Raw genomic sequence first — 18,099 nt, 5'->3', positions numbered from 1 at the left:
GGAGTTCATATGGTCCCAATTTTAATTTTGGAAGTTCACACCTTGATTTTGCCTCGAGATTCGTGCCTGATCAAGATAATTTTTGGAGGACGTATCAGTTGCCCCCTATTCTGGACGTCGAAGCTCAAGAAGTCCGAAAATATGCGTCGTAGACCATGGGAATTTTTTTTGTGCGATTTGAAAACTTGAAATAATTCAAATTTGGGTGTAGAGGTCCCAAAAGGTTCCGGAAGTGCAAAAATTGAGTCCGGAACGTAAAAAAAATGGCTCCGGGGATCATGGGCGGAATCATATAAGGCTTAGGGGGGGCAATTGCCCCCCCTCAAAAAAAATTTTTTTTTTTATAGGAGTAAATTTTTTTTTTTATATAGGAGAGTAAAAAAAAATTTTTGCCCCTCCTAAAAAATTACTTTTGCCCCCCCTAAAAAATTTGTCTATTATCAATGTATATATATTTCTAATATTATAATAGTAAAAAAAATTTCTCCGTCGACGATCAAACAGCGCCAAAAGTCCCGTTTCAGTAGCTGACACAAACTTCTTCCATCCGAGATTTTCCGTAAAACCAAACCCGAAAGGGAAATCTCTTCTGTATTGTCAATGGCGTTGGAAGCTCGCGAGTACAGCCTAAGCTGCGAACTCCGAGCACACGAAGACGACGTATGATGATCTTCGTCATCAATATTTTTATTTGCACTATCCTTACGTCGACTTTTCCCTCTTACAGTTACGATCGTGGAATCTTAAACCCTAAACTGAAATTTTTTACTTTTGGAACTTCTCACCAGGTTCGAGGAATTTGTATTTGCGATGGCTTCGGAATTGCCACTTCGTCGAGGGACAGGACGGTGAGGTACTGGACTCCGGACCCCGAGAAGAAGCACAGTTATGTGCTGTGTAAGACTCTCGTTGGGCATTCGAGCTTCGTTGGACGGCTTGCATGGATCCGTCCTTGTGAGCGATTTCCAGATGGTGGGATCGTGTCCGGTGGGATGGACGCACTTGTTTTGCTTTGGGATTTGAGGACGGGCGTGGCCGTGGAAACGATGAAGGGGCATGGGTTGCAGGTTACGGGGGTTGTAGTTGATGATAATGGGGATATCATTTCAACTTCCATTGACTGGTATGCTTTTGAGAACAAAGTTACTAAGAAGGGATGTATTTTAATTGCTCCTTTTGGACATATGATGCTCATCGAATATAACTCTTTCCAAACTATGAAGCACAGCTAACACTAAGCTTTAAAATGATGTTTACGAGGTTTCTATGGCAACTTATCAAAAATTGTACTTTTGGATTTGAAATAATGTGATATGGGATTTGAACCCCATACATTTGGATTCTTAATATACTACCGTGAGATTCGAATTGGATCATGAGAGACTTATACCCACCAGCCGTAGGATATGTCCTGGCTTGTGGTTGAAGTCCCTAGGTGAGGGTATCGCATCACCCGTCAGCCGCAGGATGTGTCCGGGCTCACGGTTTATCTTCTTTCCCTATCTCATTCTCTCTCTCTTTTCTCCCCTTATTCCAACTCTTTGCCACCACCTTCCCTTTCTCTCTACCGCCAGCTCCAATCCCCTCTCCACTACAACTTTTCGTTTCTCCTCCCCACATCCCCACCCCAACCGCCGGCTATCTCAACCTTGAACCCCACCGCCAGGCGCCAGCTAACCTTAACCTAGATCCTAGCCGCCGGCCTCCCCTAGCCTTGTTTCCAAAATTTGCTCTAGCCTGTACTCCTTTCCTAATATAGATTGGGTTAGATTTGGAAGGAATATTAATCCAAGTTTGAAATCAAATTCAAATTTGAAATTTTTCCTAATTTAGTATAAATTATATTTGGAAAGTTGTTAATTCCTCAATCAATCTCCTATTAGAATTAAATTAAAAAAATCGATTGTTAAATCACATCTTTAATTTAATTGGTTCTATTTAGGAAACCCCTTTGAATTATTTTCCCTCCCACTCTCTCCTTGAAACCGCCGGCCCCCTCTTCATGTACAAGTTTGAAATTTCAAATTCAAAATAGCCTCTTCATTACCTTCCTAAATTAATCTTTTGTTAGCTTAGAAAGTTTCTAATTTGAATCCAAACTAATTTGAATTTCCAATCCCTTTTCGTAATCAATAGATCTAATTTAGGAAGCCCTTCTAATCCCTCCAAATCTGAAATTAATTTCAAATTTAATTACCCCATCACATTTAATGCTATGGTCCACATATATCGAATGCGGACATCTTTCCTCCCTCCTCCTTTGGCTGCTCCCCTCCCGTCAATCCTAATGATTTACTTCCTAATTAAATGTCCCAATTAAGGAGATAATTAATTATTCTCTTCCCTCCCTTCTTTTCTTGTTTGAATTTCAAATTCAAATCCATTAATTAAGGGAAATCTGAGATGGAATATAAAATCTTTAATATTTATTACACCACCCCTCCGTTCTACATAAAAAAAAATGATTGAGAAATATGGAAAATGGGAAGAACCATTATGTAAAGCTTGTGCTTATATGAGGAGACAACATCTATCAAAACATTTCAAGTTTAACATTTTATCAAATATTATAAAATCAGAAGGAGAAGATAGGTTTATTCCTCTATCACATGCCTTAAGATCCCTATTTTTATAGAAAATAAAATACATAGTTTGCATTGCCAATGGAAAATTATGAGAGAAGATGAAGGCCCAAAGCAACTATAGACCAGAGTGACAAACTTGTTGAGAAGTTGTTGAAGTCGGATGCTACTAAAATAATGGAGTATAATGGAGTACCTGAAGAAATGAACATTTCATGATAAAATTGTAGCTGAATTATAATTTGCAAAAGAAAAGTCACAATACACATAGGCCATAGTGGAGCCTAAGCAACTAAGGAAGATAATAATGTCCAACTATAGTCTAGTTAAATAAGGCAAGCATAGTAATTAATGGAATCCCAAAATGAACAATTGCAGAAACATGAAGCTATTAACCAAATAAGCATTTTTTCTTAGGATACCAACTCTATAAATAAGATATAGTATAACAACCTCCAACTGTCTCAATCAATTGTTTAAAATCAAAATTCAAGTTTGAATTTTTATTAGCCAAATTCAAATTCAATACTCAATACTCAATATGATTATTATAACACAAAATTTTGCATTTTTGTTAAATTCAGACTAATACATTGTGTTAATCATGACATGAATTCTTTAATACATTATGTTAATGCTAGGACGTTCCTTGGAAGCGACGCGTTGTATGGCCTGAATACAACAAAAAGTAAGTGTTGCTGCACCGGTGCTCGGGTGCAGTGTTAAATAGGCAAGTGTTTCCACGTCATGAACGAATATAGGCAAAGAAGCTAGTGCATTAAACTAAAATTAGGATAAGAACTTGGAATATAGGTTCCCTTATAGACAAATTAATGGAATTAATAGAAATTATGATCCATTGGAAGATAAATATTCTATGCATTCAGGAAACTAAATGGATTGGAGAGAAGGCTAAGGAGATTGATAGTTTAGAATTTATGTATGATAATCTGGTTTGACATTCATGTGAAGTTCCATAATGTTTTGCAATGCGAACTTGGTTTGTTGCATTGCTGATCAAGTTGGAAGTGGACTTGGGGTATCGTGTTAACTGAATATTTATTTTTTCAAGTTTTGCTTGAATATGTTATGCTGCTGTAGATCTTGATCTTGAGTTTGGAATGCTTGTACTAGCAAGGTGACTTTGAATTTGTCAGTAAACAGAAATGATTGCTCATCACTAAACGGCGTGATCTTAAATTAACATGTTTAAATAGAAAGAAAGAAAAAAGATTTTTCAAGTAGTAGCAAGGTTATGAGAAAAAACAAGCTTAATGCATGAGCAAAGACATAATCAGCTTAAGGAGAACATAACTGAATCTTTAAATTACATCTACAAGCAAATTGCAAAAACGTTTATTCATATCCTTCAGTTAGCTGTGCGGGCTTCAACCTAAAGCCTGATTCACATATATGGACACAAATTTTTCTATGTACCTTTGTGAAAACAATCAATTAGTTTACAAGGAGCTTGTTCATGATATGTTTTTTTTTTTTCCGGCATTATTTTTCATTTTACGGGGACTTGTTATAGGAAGTATGGTGGATGGTTTAGGCTTGCAATTATGCATGACAAAGGAACCGAAGTGTCAAACATTTGTTCTACATCATGGAAATTGTTTTAAAGTTAGCTTTATATTGATTTGTTCTCATTAATGTGTTTTTTCTCGAGTAATTTGTGAATTGAAAAAAAAAAAAAAAATATATATATATATATTCTATCATATCTAGGGTTATCTCTAATTTAGGTATTTAAATGCAGTTCTAGCTATTGCTTATAAGCTCTAGAATGTATTGTTTTTTCATTCTATTTTGCAGCAGTAGTTCATAGTTTGATATATTTTAACATATTGAGAGGTAAAAAAGTTTTGCAAAATGCAAATCATATTTTACATTCCTATCTTATATTTTGCCATTAATGCAGGATGCATAGAATTTAGCACTTTTGGCATGAACTGGAATTATATTATATTAACACATGACAGCGAAAGTTTCAGGAAAATGATGAACTAAATTGGAATGACTACTTTATTTTGTCTTTACGTCACCTCTTATATTCTATAGGAAATTATTCATCTCATTCAAATCCCTAATAATTCTTTTACTTGACCATGTTTTGCTAGTTTCTTGACCAGCAGAACTGTAGGGGAATTTATGCTTAAATAAACCCTCTGGTTGTAAGATTTAAGTTTTTGGAAAAGCTTATACTTTCATGAAAAACATGAGATATTTAGTGTACGTTGAATTTCCTGTGTGAAGATGATTTGAAATGAGGAATGGAGAAATTGTCAGCTTTTTAGCCTATAAATTTTCATGTATTTTTATTTCCATGTGTGTGTCTGTATTTTGGAATAGGGGGTTCAAATTGCATATTCTTGCTTATTGAATTTTGGGACTTGATATTTACTGAAGATGAGCATGCGATCTTGGGATAATAGGGGTTGATGACATTAATGGTTGGTCACCATCGTGCAATCAGATTTGATTGTAATGAAAAAAGCGAGATATTTTTTAGATTTCATTTTTAAATGTGGATGTCTCACATTTTAGTCATGGAAATAATCTTGTCTGTGCATGGATAAGGTTATGCACAACAACGCCTCATATCTTGCATTAGCAGGAGCTTATTTATTCCCTTTTTAATGTAATTTACAGCCCTTGGTGATTCTAAAAAAAATTGAACTGCCTAATTTGTAATTTTGACAATAAACAGAAAACGCCTGTTGAACTTATGCATCTTTTTTCAAGCTTGTTGGGACTTGAAAGTTCTAAATGCTCCTGATACATTGTACTTTTGCCTTTATGCCTTTGGCTACAAAGTTTTCATTTCATCTGTGAATTAAGTTGATGGCTTCTATTGGCTTCATCTTTAAGCATCAGTTCATTTCTTTGTTGTAACCATGGTTTCTTTGTTGAATCGCTGTCAGCACGATTCGGCGGTGGAGGAAAGGTTGTGAAGTTGAACTCTGGGAATCTCATAAGGTGGCCATTCAAGCGATAGTAAGGCTATCCTCTGGTGATCTTGTCACTGGTAATTTTTTTTTTCTGCATATGCTGGATTCATGCCTCTTCTGCTCGTCTCTGAATTACTATAATTCAAATTTGTTCATTTTCTATTTCTATAGATAGGAATTTGGGACTATTTTTTCTCTTATGTTGGATGTATGGTTTTGACTTTACCAAAGTAGTTGTACACGAAGGGTTATATTTATTAAATGAATGGAAGGTTTTCACATATTTAAGTTCTTTTTTGTTTCCACTTATGTGGTAACAAGATGGATTAGATTCATGCATACATCTATTTTCATTGTATATTATCTACTCCCAGAAGATTTTGCTATTTGTTTGTTATTTTCGTTGATGCAAATCTGCATTCCTTGATTATTATGATGTTATCTTAGTGATGTTAGGATAAATTCCTAGAAAACAAACTGTCAAATTTCCTGGAGATATTGGCCACTATCTTTGGTGATCTGATTAATATTTGAGGATATCCAAGCATAGTGCTACTTGTACGAATTTATTTATAATGCTTGGTAAGGCTTTCCCACGACTTCGGCATTCAGCTATAGGTTGGATTTAAACTGCCTTTTTATTGCTGAGATAAGAAACATGTTAAATTTTCACACCATTTTGGTGCTATCCTTATTGCAGCGTACCTTTTTTAATGTGAATTTTATTTATTTATGTTTGAAGGTCAAGGAGCTATGTTGTGCTTTAAAATTCTAGCTTCTGTACTGTATACGGGCATTTCAACGAAATGTGCTATAAGTTCTGAATTTGGCACTTGTCGGCAACACAAGGGTTCCATTGGAGTAAACTTACTAAAATGACCCTATGCATGTTAACAAATGCCGAATTCTGACACTTCGCATTTATTGATGTCAAATGTAAACTAGAACTAGCCTTGATATGGATCACATTTGTTAACATGTATAAGACATGTTGTAGGTGAAGAGAGTAATATTTACGTAATTGGTTCATATTTAAATAACTGTAAAGATTGTGTATTATCAATTGACAATTTTTAATAATTGTCATTTTATTTTATTTATTTTGCAAAACATAGAAATGACTTAATTTTAGATAATGATGATCTATGAGAGTTGATGGAGGGGGGAGATGGAAAAACTCCACATGCACAAAATGTGATCCATGTACTCAACTTAAATTTAAAGAGGACCCACTTAGTTGGCATCACAATATAAATTTCATTCATCAATGTTTAGAGGTGTTTGGATATAACTTGATTATTTAGCTAGAATTTGGTACCTATATATATATAATTGGAAAAATATAACATGGAGGATATCTTCACGTAAGAGAAAATATTAGAGTAATAATATGATATTTAATAATTACTAATTTATACAACAACAATAACAACAACATCAATCCTTTATCCTACTACGTGGGGTTGATTACATGAATCATTTTTCTCCAAATTCTCATTTAAGTCTAATAAAAAAAAGATCATTTATAATATTTTCTAACAAAGTCTTTTTAGGTCTACCTCTTCATTTCTTAATAAAGGCCAAATCTAATACATCTACTCTCCTAGCCGGATCAGAAGGTTGATGTTTTATGTATCCAAACCATCTAAGGCGGCTATCTCTAATCTTATCTGCCATTGGAGCTACTCCAACCTTTTCACGTATATTCTTGTTTTGCATTGTCTTTAAGAGTGAAGCCAGTCATCCACCTGAGCATCCTCATCTCTATAACACTTAACTTAATTTTATGTTTGTCTTTTAATGGCCAACATTTTGTGCCATAAAACATTGCAGGTCTCACCTCCATCTTATAGAAATTTCCCTTAAGTTTGAGGGGAACTTTTTTGTCCCATGCCCGATGCATTCCTCCACTTCAACCATTCAACTTGAATTCCACTAAGAATATTCCCATCTTTTTCACCATCACTTTGAACAATAGACCAAGATATTTAAAAAGTTTATGTGCTCTTATTAATGACTTGGTCACCCAAAGTCAGAATCCCTATACTATATCTATTGCTACTAAAATTACACTCTATGTGTTCGGTTTTAGATCTACTCAAATTAAAACCTTTATCCTCATTTGTATCAATATTCTTTTTTTTTAATCATCTCCAATCTCAAAGATCACAAACCTTTTTAATGAAATATGCTTAGTTTATAATATCAATAGGGCTTTTTTGCCTGTTAAATAGAAAAAGCTCAATACCGTATTAATCATGAAATAGAGGCGTATGCCTCAATACATGTGCCTGAAGATGTGTCTCAAATAATTGAGGTGTACGTCTCCGACTTTGAGGTGTAAGCCTGTAGTCATTTTGCATGCGTCTCACTTGGAGGCGCGTTCAAAGCAAAGCCTCAAATTTCCAATTTTAAAGTATGTTTTGTATTCCGCTTGGACTTTGATATTAACTTGACATTTAGAAAGATGATCAAGCTTGATGGAAGGGGAAAAGAAATAAATCCGTGTACACAACTTGGTGCGAACTACATAAAGCTTGGATCTTATGAGTGCTCAACTTGGCACAAATAATCAGATTTTATTCATCATAAATCAATAACAACTCAATTACAAATCATGGATCCTTATTCTTAGAAATAGCTATATAAGGATAAAGCCAAATAATTGGATGTAAATATAACCTATCCCAATCAAACAAACATTTAAATTTAAATCTATTCTTTTCCAAAAGAAAAAATGGAAATATATAAAAATAGTTTAAAAAAGAGAGAATTTTGGCCAAAAGTAAAAAAAAAAGGGGCTTAAAGCAGCCTTGGTTCAAGTTTGTTATTTGACTTGTAATTGGCCTTTTGTGGATATATTTGACCTGTTTAAACTTTAGAAGCCTGGACTGCGTCAAAGACGATCTTTACATATAAGCCTTTTTTTGTAAACTTGAACACTTTTCTTATATGAAAAAATATATTGTTTAGATTGCAAAGATTATAAAGTTATTCCAAGTAAAAGTTTATGTACAAATATTGCTTATTAGTTTTGTACTTTAAGATGAAATGATAGAAAATAAAAAATAAAATAAAACTTTGTTCTAGGATTAGATGTGAGCATTTAAAGAATTTTAACAAAAATATTTTTGAGAGTAAAATTCTAGATCTCAAAATTTTGTCTGTGCATGAGGAAGCTAATGTTATGTGGGAAAAAAGAAATTGTGATAGTAAGAATGTTGCAAAAGATGTGCTTGGAGTTTCAAAGGAAAAAAATCATAATTTTAAAAATAGTTGGTGGTGGAATCAGAATATGCAAGAAAACATAAAAAATAAAAAGATTTGTTATGAAAATTAGTTTAGATGTAAAAATTCTGATAATTGAGAAAGATATAAAGAGGCTCGTAAGGAGTCTAAGAAAGTGTTAACGATGCAAATATCTTAGTTTTTAATGATTTATATAATAGAATACATACTAAGAAGGGCGAAAGATATATGTATAAGTTTGCCAAACAATGAGATAGAAGTAGTAAGAATTTTTTAAATTCAAGTAAAGTGCATTAAGGATGAAGATTAAAAAGTGCTTTTATTAGAAGTTGATATTCAACAAAGGTGGATGAGAGATTTTGCTAAATTTTTTAATGAAAATTGTGAGAATATGATTGACTTTAGTGACATTAGCATCCTAAATGAAAATAAAGATTTTTTTTTTATCGCATATTAGTAAAATCGAAGATAGAGAGGTTTTAAAGAAAATAAACTGTGAAAAAGCTATTGGACCTGATGATATTCCAATAGAGGTGTGGAAATGCTTAGGAGTTGAAGGAATTTTTTCTCTTACTAAACTTTTTAATACTATTTTGAAGACTAAAAAGATGCCAGAGGAGTGGAGAATGAGTGTTCATTCCTATTTTTAAAAATTAAGGTAATGTACAGATTGTGTGAATTATAGAGGAATTAGGTTAATGTGTCATACTTTAAAATTATGGGAGAGAGTTATGGAGCATAGGTTGCCATGTGTTATTAATGTTTCTCAAAATCAATTTGGATTCTTCCGAGGTAGGCTTACTATGGAGGCTAAACATTTATTGAGAGGTTTGATGGAGAAGTATGGATAAGGATGATCTACATATGAAATTTATTTTTTTAGAGAAAGCATATGATAAAGTTCCAAGAGAAGTTCTATGGAGAGTTCTAGAAAAGAAATGGATTAATAATGCTTATATTCAAGTCATTAAGGGTATGTATGTCAGAGCTGTTACTTGTATTCAAACATAAGGTGGTTTGACTAAGTATTTTCCTATTTCAATTGTATTACATCAAGGATTAACCATAAACCCATATCTTTTTTGCTTTAGTCACGGATGTTCTCACTAGACATTTGCAAGAGGTTGTACCCTGGTGTATGCTTTTTGCTAATGATATTCTTCTTGGTGATAAGACTAGAGAGGGAGTTGAAGGTAAACTTGAATTATGGAGGTCAACCTTAGAGTCTAAAGGTTTTCATTTGAGTCAATCTAAAACTAAATATATGGAGTATAATTTTAGTTGTAATAGATCTAGTGGTGGGATTGTGACTTTGAGCAATCAAGTCATTTATAAGAGTACATGTTTTAGATATCTTTGGTCTATTGTTCAGAGTGATGGTAAAATAGATGGGGATATTATTAGTTGAATTAAAGTTGGATGGTTGAAGTGGAGGAATGCATCGGGCTTGTTGTGTGATAGAAAAGTTTCCCTCAAACTTAAGGGAAAATTCCATAAGATGGTGGTGAGATCTGCAATGCTTTATGGTGCAGAATGTTTTCCATTACAAGTGAAGCATAATATTAAGTTAAGTGTTGCAGAGATGAGGATGCTCAGGTGGATGAGTGGCTTTACTCTTAGAGATAATATACGAAATGAACATATACGTGAAAAGGTTGGAGTAGCTCTAGTGGAAGATAAGATTAGAGAGTCGCCTTAGATCGTTTGGTCACATAAAATGGCCGTCTTCCGATGACCCGGTTAGGAAAGTAGATGTATTAGATTTGACTTATGTTAAGGAAGGCAGATGTAGACCTAAAAAGTCTTGGTTAGAAAATATTAGAAATGGTATTTCTTTATTAGATTTAAATTAAAAATTTGACTCTTAATAGGATACAATGGAGAAAAAAGATTCATGTAGCTGACCTCACGTAGTGGGATAAATGCTTGATGATGTTGTTGTTGTTGTAAACTTGAAATCTTTTTGAGTTAAGCTGTGAGATTTGATTTCTATGTTTCACAAGAAATGATAATGTTACATTGATTGTGTTTGGCCTAGAATATGTGACATTTAGTTTTTGTGGTTGCAATGTGAAAATCTTTATGATGTTTAAATGAGATTTTATTGCATGTGACATATATGTGAAGTAAAAAGGCTAGAGGGGAAAATTATTTTAAAAATCCTAATAATTTATGGGATTCAGTTCTTACTGTAAATTAAAATCCTAGAAATCTTATGTAGAGATGCACTCGAGATTTCCCCCATTCACTTTTAGATTGAAAGTTAAACTTGAAGATCTTAAAACTATCATATGTAACATATTATTATCATTCAGAAACTAGGACTTTGATGATATAATAGAGAGTGGGGAAAAAAGAGAATTCACATGTGAGGTGTCCATGTGCTTCGATCCATTTCTAATTGATGTGGGGTATATAATAGTGTAGATGCCATATTCTATTGCAGTCTTCTGTGTTTGAAGAATTTATGCACCTATTAGCTTTGACGCAGAATAGATGTGAATAAACAAAACAGCAAAGTCAAGCCAATTAATGAGTTCGCATATCATATCAATTTGAATGTTGAATGTCTTGACGCATACTACTTTGACTAATCCAGTTATATATCTTAAATATTTTCTTGAGTGACATGATATTTGGACTAAGAGTTGCTTCCGTTCCTTTTATTGTAGGTTCTAGTGATTCAACCATTAAGCTTTGGAAAGGACAAAACTGTCAACATACGTTTGTGGGCCACACAGGTTTGCTTTTATTTATTTATTTTCTGTTTTCTTGGGCTTTTATGTTATTTTTTAGAGATTACTGTTTTTATATCATTTCCCTGATTTAAAGGACTTAGCAAAGCTCTTTTGCTGCTATTCTATGACATGGGGTCATAATTTGTCTTACCAAAATGAATTAATTGATAGTGTAAATGCTAGTAATAATTTACATAAAGATTAATAAGAATTGTAAATGATAGTGGGATTTTGCGACCATAAAGCAAGTTCCTAGTGGCGGTATTCTTATTGTAAATAAGCTGTTATTTCTTGTCCTTGGAATAAATTCAGTTGAGAAAGGAAAGCCAAATGGAGGTTTCCTATTTTCCGCATTTCTTGCTCATACAACAACTTGATAAATCATTGACACTGGGAAGAGGTTCCTAGATGCTATGATCATCTCGTGGTGAAAAGCTGCATGTTGATGCCCTCTTAAAATTTATCTTTAGCTTTTAGGCTCTGCTTGGCATTGGTGTCTTCTGCTGCGGTAAAATGGATGACTGGATTATAAAATCATGTTAAGATGGTTTTTTAAAGCTCTATAAAAGTTATGGTTTTTTTGCTAAAAAAGTATTACAGCACTAATATGAATTGATTGAATGAATAAAAATGAATTTTAATAAAAGATCATAGCATTGCTAATATATAAATAAATATTATTGATTAATTTATTAATTTGATAATTGAAGTTCATAAGTAATTTTTTTTAGAGATTACTAAGCTTTTGTTCTGAAGATGTTACCTTTTAACTTTCATACCACTGAATTTTTTCTTACAATATTTTTTTTCCAAACACCCTTAAACTACTGCTGTTCTAGGAAATAGAGGCAAGCCAAACAGAGCCTTAGATGATTCTATAATGCAAATTGTTTCCTGTTAATTGTCATTTTATTTTCATGCTGCTCTTTGGATGCTTTGGGCCTTCTGTTTATTCATCATTGGCATGATGAGTTTTAGCCAATTACAACCACACTAAGTGCCTTCTTTTGAATATGAACCCCCCAAGTACTATTTGTGGTCTATAGAGTTCACTTCTGTCCTTTTGGAAGCTAGACATAAGTTGATAATAATGAAGAACTGAACCTTAAGCACATGAAACACTAAATGCAAATTGTTTAGAAGCTAGCTCTCAACAAATGGATACACATAAGAGCTTAAGGCACAAGTCTTTTGCTCTTTTCCACTTAGGAGCTGTTTGGTTGTCTGAAAAAGAAATGCAGCGTAAAAAAAAATGCAGTTTAAGGTGTGGGTTATTGAGTGGTGAAGTCCCATGGTGTGGGCAAAGAAGTACCCACCAGTCGTTGGAAGTGTCCGAGGCTCGTGGTCCGACTTCCCTTCCTCTTGATCCAACGCCGGCTTGGCCAAGCCCCTTTTCCCCAAGCCCACTGCCGGCCACATCCTCTTCTCTCTCTTAATGTTGAATTTTTTATAATTTTCCTAAATTGGATTAATGAATTAGGAAGCATAATTTTCTTCCCAATTCCCCTCTTTCCCTATGCATGACGCTGGCCCCCCTCTTGAATTTCCCCTTTTTTCTCCACATTAACACTACCTAAGTTTTGGATTTGAAATGCGAATTCAAATTCATATTTCCCTCCCATTAATTAATTCCAAAATCTAAAATTAATTTTAGATTTATTCTCTTTTATTCTCCCACCCAAACCCTAACCCTAACTTGGCCAAGAACCCCTCTCCCCCTTTGGCTGAACCCCCCTCCTCTTCTCTTGAGTTTGCTTCTTCTCATGATTAGCATCTGTAAGAGGGAAAGAGACTACGACCTCCTCCACCACTTCTAGCTAGTGCATGGCTGATCTCGAAGTTGATCATGGTTTCGTGTATGATGGTCAAGGACGAACAAATTTCCTTCTCTCTCCTTTCTTTGATGTGAACTTGGCGGTTGATGAGATAGTCGACGGATATATTGACCGCATTCTTTCCATGTTTGTACCATCCATCGAGGAACACCTTCCAACTGGGCATTGGCGAATCACCGGTCGTCGTCACATAGCTTCTCCTCCGGTGAACTTTCGTTGGATTATAAACATTGGCGTCTTCACCACTTTGGTGGCATCGTTTGGTTTGCTAAGACTCTCTTTCCGCTAGCCCCTACTAAAGAATGTGAGTGAGGGAAACTCAAATGTGACTTTTCTAATTGTTAAGTGTAGGATTTCTTGTTTACAGTATTTAGGCTTATCTTTATGACTTAAATTGTTTTCAAGTGAATGCTATTCTATGTTGTAACTAATTTCCCTTACTTTATCTATAATCTTAAATTCTAAGCATCCAATCTTGTGAAATATTTGTTTAAATAACATTGCTTAATCAATTTTTCTTTATAATTTCAAATGCAATTCGTAATGGTTTCACATCAGATTATGGAGGAAAAAGGATAGAGCAAAGCAACACAACTAGAAGGTGTACAAATGACTATGTATAAAATATAGTTTATATTTCATGTAGCAATTGCAATATGAATTAAGAATTAGGAATCATAAAGCCGATGCCAACTTGTTTGCACGAGGATATTGATCTTAACAATATGAATCGAGAATTAGGATTCATAAAGCTGTAACTAGTTTTGATAAGGATAATGATCATGATGATATTATTATTCTATATATTTTTTTCTTTAGTGAAGAATGATTGGCTAAATCATTACTTAATCAAAATACTTCCTGTGTATTCACCTTAGTTGCTATTTGAGATGCTTTTTACTACCAGTAGGAAGTCATGTTGATTAATATATTCTGTTGTTATATGGTTTTAGTTCTTTTATTTTATTTATTCTGATTTATGGATGTATACAAACAATACAAAACGTTTTCTCTTTTTTGTGTTATCTGTGTGTGCTTTAATGGGACATTGAATATTACGACAATATTTGACCTATACAGATACAGTGCGAGATTTAGCTATTATACCAGATTTGGGGATCCTTTCTGCTTCACATGATTCGTGAGTTTCTGAAAATATTCTGTTTTTTATTTGTAGAGGCTAACTATGTGCTTTACTTGAAACTACACATTTCTAGGCCCTCATAATTCTGCTTCTTTAAATGAATATTTTTTTTATAAGCTTCACAGTTTTTGTATTGCCATTATTGTTTGGCGAATTCTTGTATTGATTCGTTCATTCTACATTGCAACATTGATGCAATCAAAAAATATAGGGGAGCCTATATTTTTCGATCACAAAAAAAAAAACAAGATTCTTCCTATAAAATAGAAGACACAAAATATCTTACAAAGAAGATATAACTTAAATAAAGAAATAAAAGAAAATTACAAAAACTCTTGCAAGACGACTAGCAAACAACACGACAGACACCCTAAAGTTGTTTCACTTAGAGAAGAAGGATACAGGTGGAGTGGCACTTGCGGAGAGACGAAATAGATTAGAAGCCCGAGAAGAAAGGTTGGAAAGAGCCCGCAGGATTTCCGGAGGGGATGAGAAAGAAGGGTGGAAAGAGCCCGCAGGATTTCCAAGCAAACCCGCAGGTTTAAATTTTCTCCAAAAATCAAATTTCATTCAACTTTTTTCAAACATTACATAACCCCCCATATATATAGGTATGAAAGGGGAAGACCAAAAGACACCTTACATTAATTTAACACTTAATTCAAAGAATTAAACACATAGAAAACTCCCCCCCAAGCTCACGGTTAAACACCCAAACCAGGAACCAAGGAGACAGCCACGGGAGACCCCCCCTTTGTCTACATCAAACATGTTTAGGCATGTCACAGTGACATAAGCCATATATGAAAGACATTCAAATACAATCATGTTGTGCAGTATGCATGCATGCATACACGTGCATATTTGTTCCCATATAACCGGATAATTGCTATACGTAGATTATTTTGAAGAAGATAAGTTATTTATATAAATGCATTCATCCTTGTACAGTAGTATCCTTCGGTTGACCTAGAATATATGATTCTTATTGTTAGTTTTTCAGCACTACTAGCTGGTTCCGATTTTGTACATTTGAGAATCAACTGAGCTGCATCTTTTAACAATTATACTTTCAGTTAATATCATCTGATCTAATTCCATTGATATCAATAATTGTATCATAAACATGCATATGCTCTCTACTGAAGAAATACATCCTTGTATGCGTGCTTGTACAAGAGATGGGATTTTCTCTTAGGTTGAGAATGAATTTTTGACCCCTAATATACGCTCAATGACTAATACGAGCACGTTTAACGAGAATGATAGTCGGCTGACATGACATCACATGAGGCAGATTCAAGATGCTTGATGTTGCACGAAATCATTCAAAATGTCGTGCCCTTGCAAAACGAAAACACTGACGAATCTAGAATGTCAAAATCGTCAAGGACATTCCCTTCATGCGTGACTCAATTAAAAGATTGCAAAAATGGTCTGCCATTGCATTCAAAATGTCAAAGTTACCTAAGCAGGAACTATCGCGATTAACACGAGCAAAAGCGATCGAAAATGATGAATTGCAAGTGCGACGTTGCACAAACTTGACTGAACGACCTCTGTTTTTGAAATGTACTACACATCGTGTTCTAAACATCTAAATTATTATGAAAGGACACCTATATTGGCAAGATGATTGCAGAGAAAAATGACAATCTACCCCGTACGTGAAATGAGATAAAATTCTACACATGTGAGCGACAGAATTGCAATGATCTCTCTTTATCTCTCAATTTCCCTCCTTGTTCCCCTCATCTCTTATCGATTTATAGGATTAAAGCCTCTTTCGTCTCTTCTCGTGTTGACGAAATCGACACAATTCGTTCGACTTGAGTTGAACTGACTTTAGTCTGTTCGGTATATTATAATAGATCCTTGCCAACAATTCAAGAGAACTTCAATAAGATGTCTCCAATGGTGAAGCGAAAAATGCTTCTTCCTCAAATATCCTTTCAATTGTGGCCCAGTATAGATAAGTGAAACCCTTTTCATAGCAATATCACGAATAATGGTATGTATTCCTATATAGTTTTGCTGACTTGGATAACATTATCTTGACAAATTTGACAAGTTGCGAGTTATTTGAATGCTAGGCAAGTAATTCATCCATATTTGGTTCCCAATCTATGCTAGCATTATAGGGTCATTGAAGCAATCAAAGGTAGGCGCATCAACCATGATTTCTTGGTTAGGATCATGAACATTGTTTGCAATATAGTTATGGCCGACAGACTTTGAGAGGGGCTGGTCTATACTGGTCTTGTTTTTGTTGAGGATTTGTCTAATTAATAATATTATGATAAACATGATAGTAACAAGTCTGGATAGGTCTTCAGGCTTGGGCAAGATAAGATATCTTGTTTGAGTTGGTTTAATTTCTCAAATAACTTATTAAAAACACTAGGACTAATTGTATTATTAGGTGCGTGATTGCTTGTCATATGACACTTAATCCTTTGGTGGATGTAACAAACTTATCCCACATGATGATGAATTCTTGCTTTGGCTCATCCCATCTGATACTGGGCTAAAGCTCACAATTGTACCATGTGCGATTTCATGTCTCTCATCATTACTCCATCACAATGTTTAAAATTGCGTAATCAGGTATTGAGGCGTTTTTCTTTCGTGAGGCGAGGTGTAAGCGTCAAGGCTTTTTGAGGCGTAAGCCTTAAAATAAAAAAATTGCATAAAGATGCTATGATATTTTTTTATATACTAATGAGTAATATAATAATATAAAACATAAAAAAGCACAAGATATGAAACGTCAAGTAATAAGTTGTTTGAAATTAAAGTGAAATCCAAACATTACAATAATAAGACAACATAAAATATAGTTCAACTCAAAATTCTATCTTTCCCAAATCACAATATCCTTTTCATTAACACGTAATTAAAAAAAATAAATAAATAGCAATGACCTAACAACTCAAAAGTCATCAGCACTGTCGTCACTAAGGGAGTCTTCATTTGAATCATCGTTATGATGAATTGCTCTCTTCTCTTCCTCCTCTCCTAGGGCGTCTAATGTCTCCCAATCAACTCCTTCCTCAATATCAATTATCTTCATCTTCTCTAAATATTTTTGAACAATATCAAGATGAGTAATACATTAATAAAAGTAAAGTCTAAGAAAATTATGTTATTTATATACATTTTTTTGTTTGTTCTTGAGTTGTGGTGGATGTAGATGCTCTATGACCATTAAAGAAATTAATATTTAAATCTTTCTCTCGTACTTTAGATGACATCACTTCCACTTCATCTATAAACCACTCATCATCAAATGTCATATCCTCACGGAGTAAAAGATCTTCGTCATCCTTTAACCCTTTTTTTCAAATTCCTGTCTCTGAGTCTTCTATTATACATATTATACACTATTGAATTCATTCTCAATGTTGACAAACGATTTCCCCTCTTTGTATGCACTTTAATTGTAGGTACTCTAATTCCATTCACAGTCTGATAAAGAACATGTTAATCTCAAAACTTTCACAACAAAATGCTGTAATTCTGGAGTGCCATCACTAAACTGAATCTACCACTCAACTAAGATTTACATAAATGATTAAAGTCAGTGAATGATTAAAA

The 18,099-nt window shown here is 33.9% G+C and overlaps 1 protein-coding gene across 1 annotated transcript in view; it reads left to right on the top strand.

Annotated features, from left to right (window-relative positions):
- Nucleotides 1-476: 476 nt before the first annotated feature.
- The window catches only part of LOC110103848 (phospholipase A-2-activating protein), a 93,772-nt gene continuing 76,149 nt past the window's right edge, over nucleotides 477-18,099 (top strand). Inside the window, exons 1-5 of the mRNA XM_020832708.2 lie at nucleotides 477-660; nucleotides 789-1,123; nucleotides 5,510-5,613; nucleotides 11,458-11,526; nucleotides 14,439-14,499. Of these exons, the coding sequence (XP_020688367.1) occupies nucleotides 601-660; nucleotides 789-1,123; nucleotides 5,510-5,613; nucleotides 11,458-11,526; nucleotides 14,439-14,499 (629 nt within the window). The 5' untranslated portion in view covers nucleotides 477-600. The remainder of the gene's footprint in view (nucleotides 661-788; nucleotides 1,124-5,509; nucleotides 5,614-11,457; nucleotides 11,527-14,438; nucleotides 14,500-18,099) is intronic.

The sequence above is a fragment of the Dendrobium catenatum genome, unplaced genomic scaffold (genome assembly GCF_001605985.2).
Source record: "Dendrobium catenatum unplaced genomic scaffold, ASM160598v2 fragScaff_scaffold_1211, whole genome shotgun sequence".
NCBI lineage: Eukaryota > Viridiplantae > Streptophyta > Magnoliopsida > Asparagales > Orchidaceae > Dendrobium > Dendrobium catenatum.
This window is presented reverse-complemented; position numbering and strand designations above follow the sequence as displayed.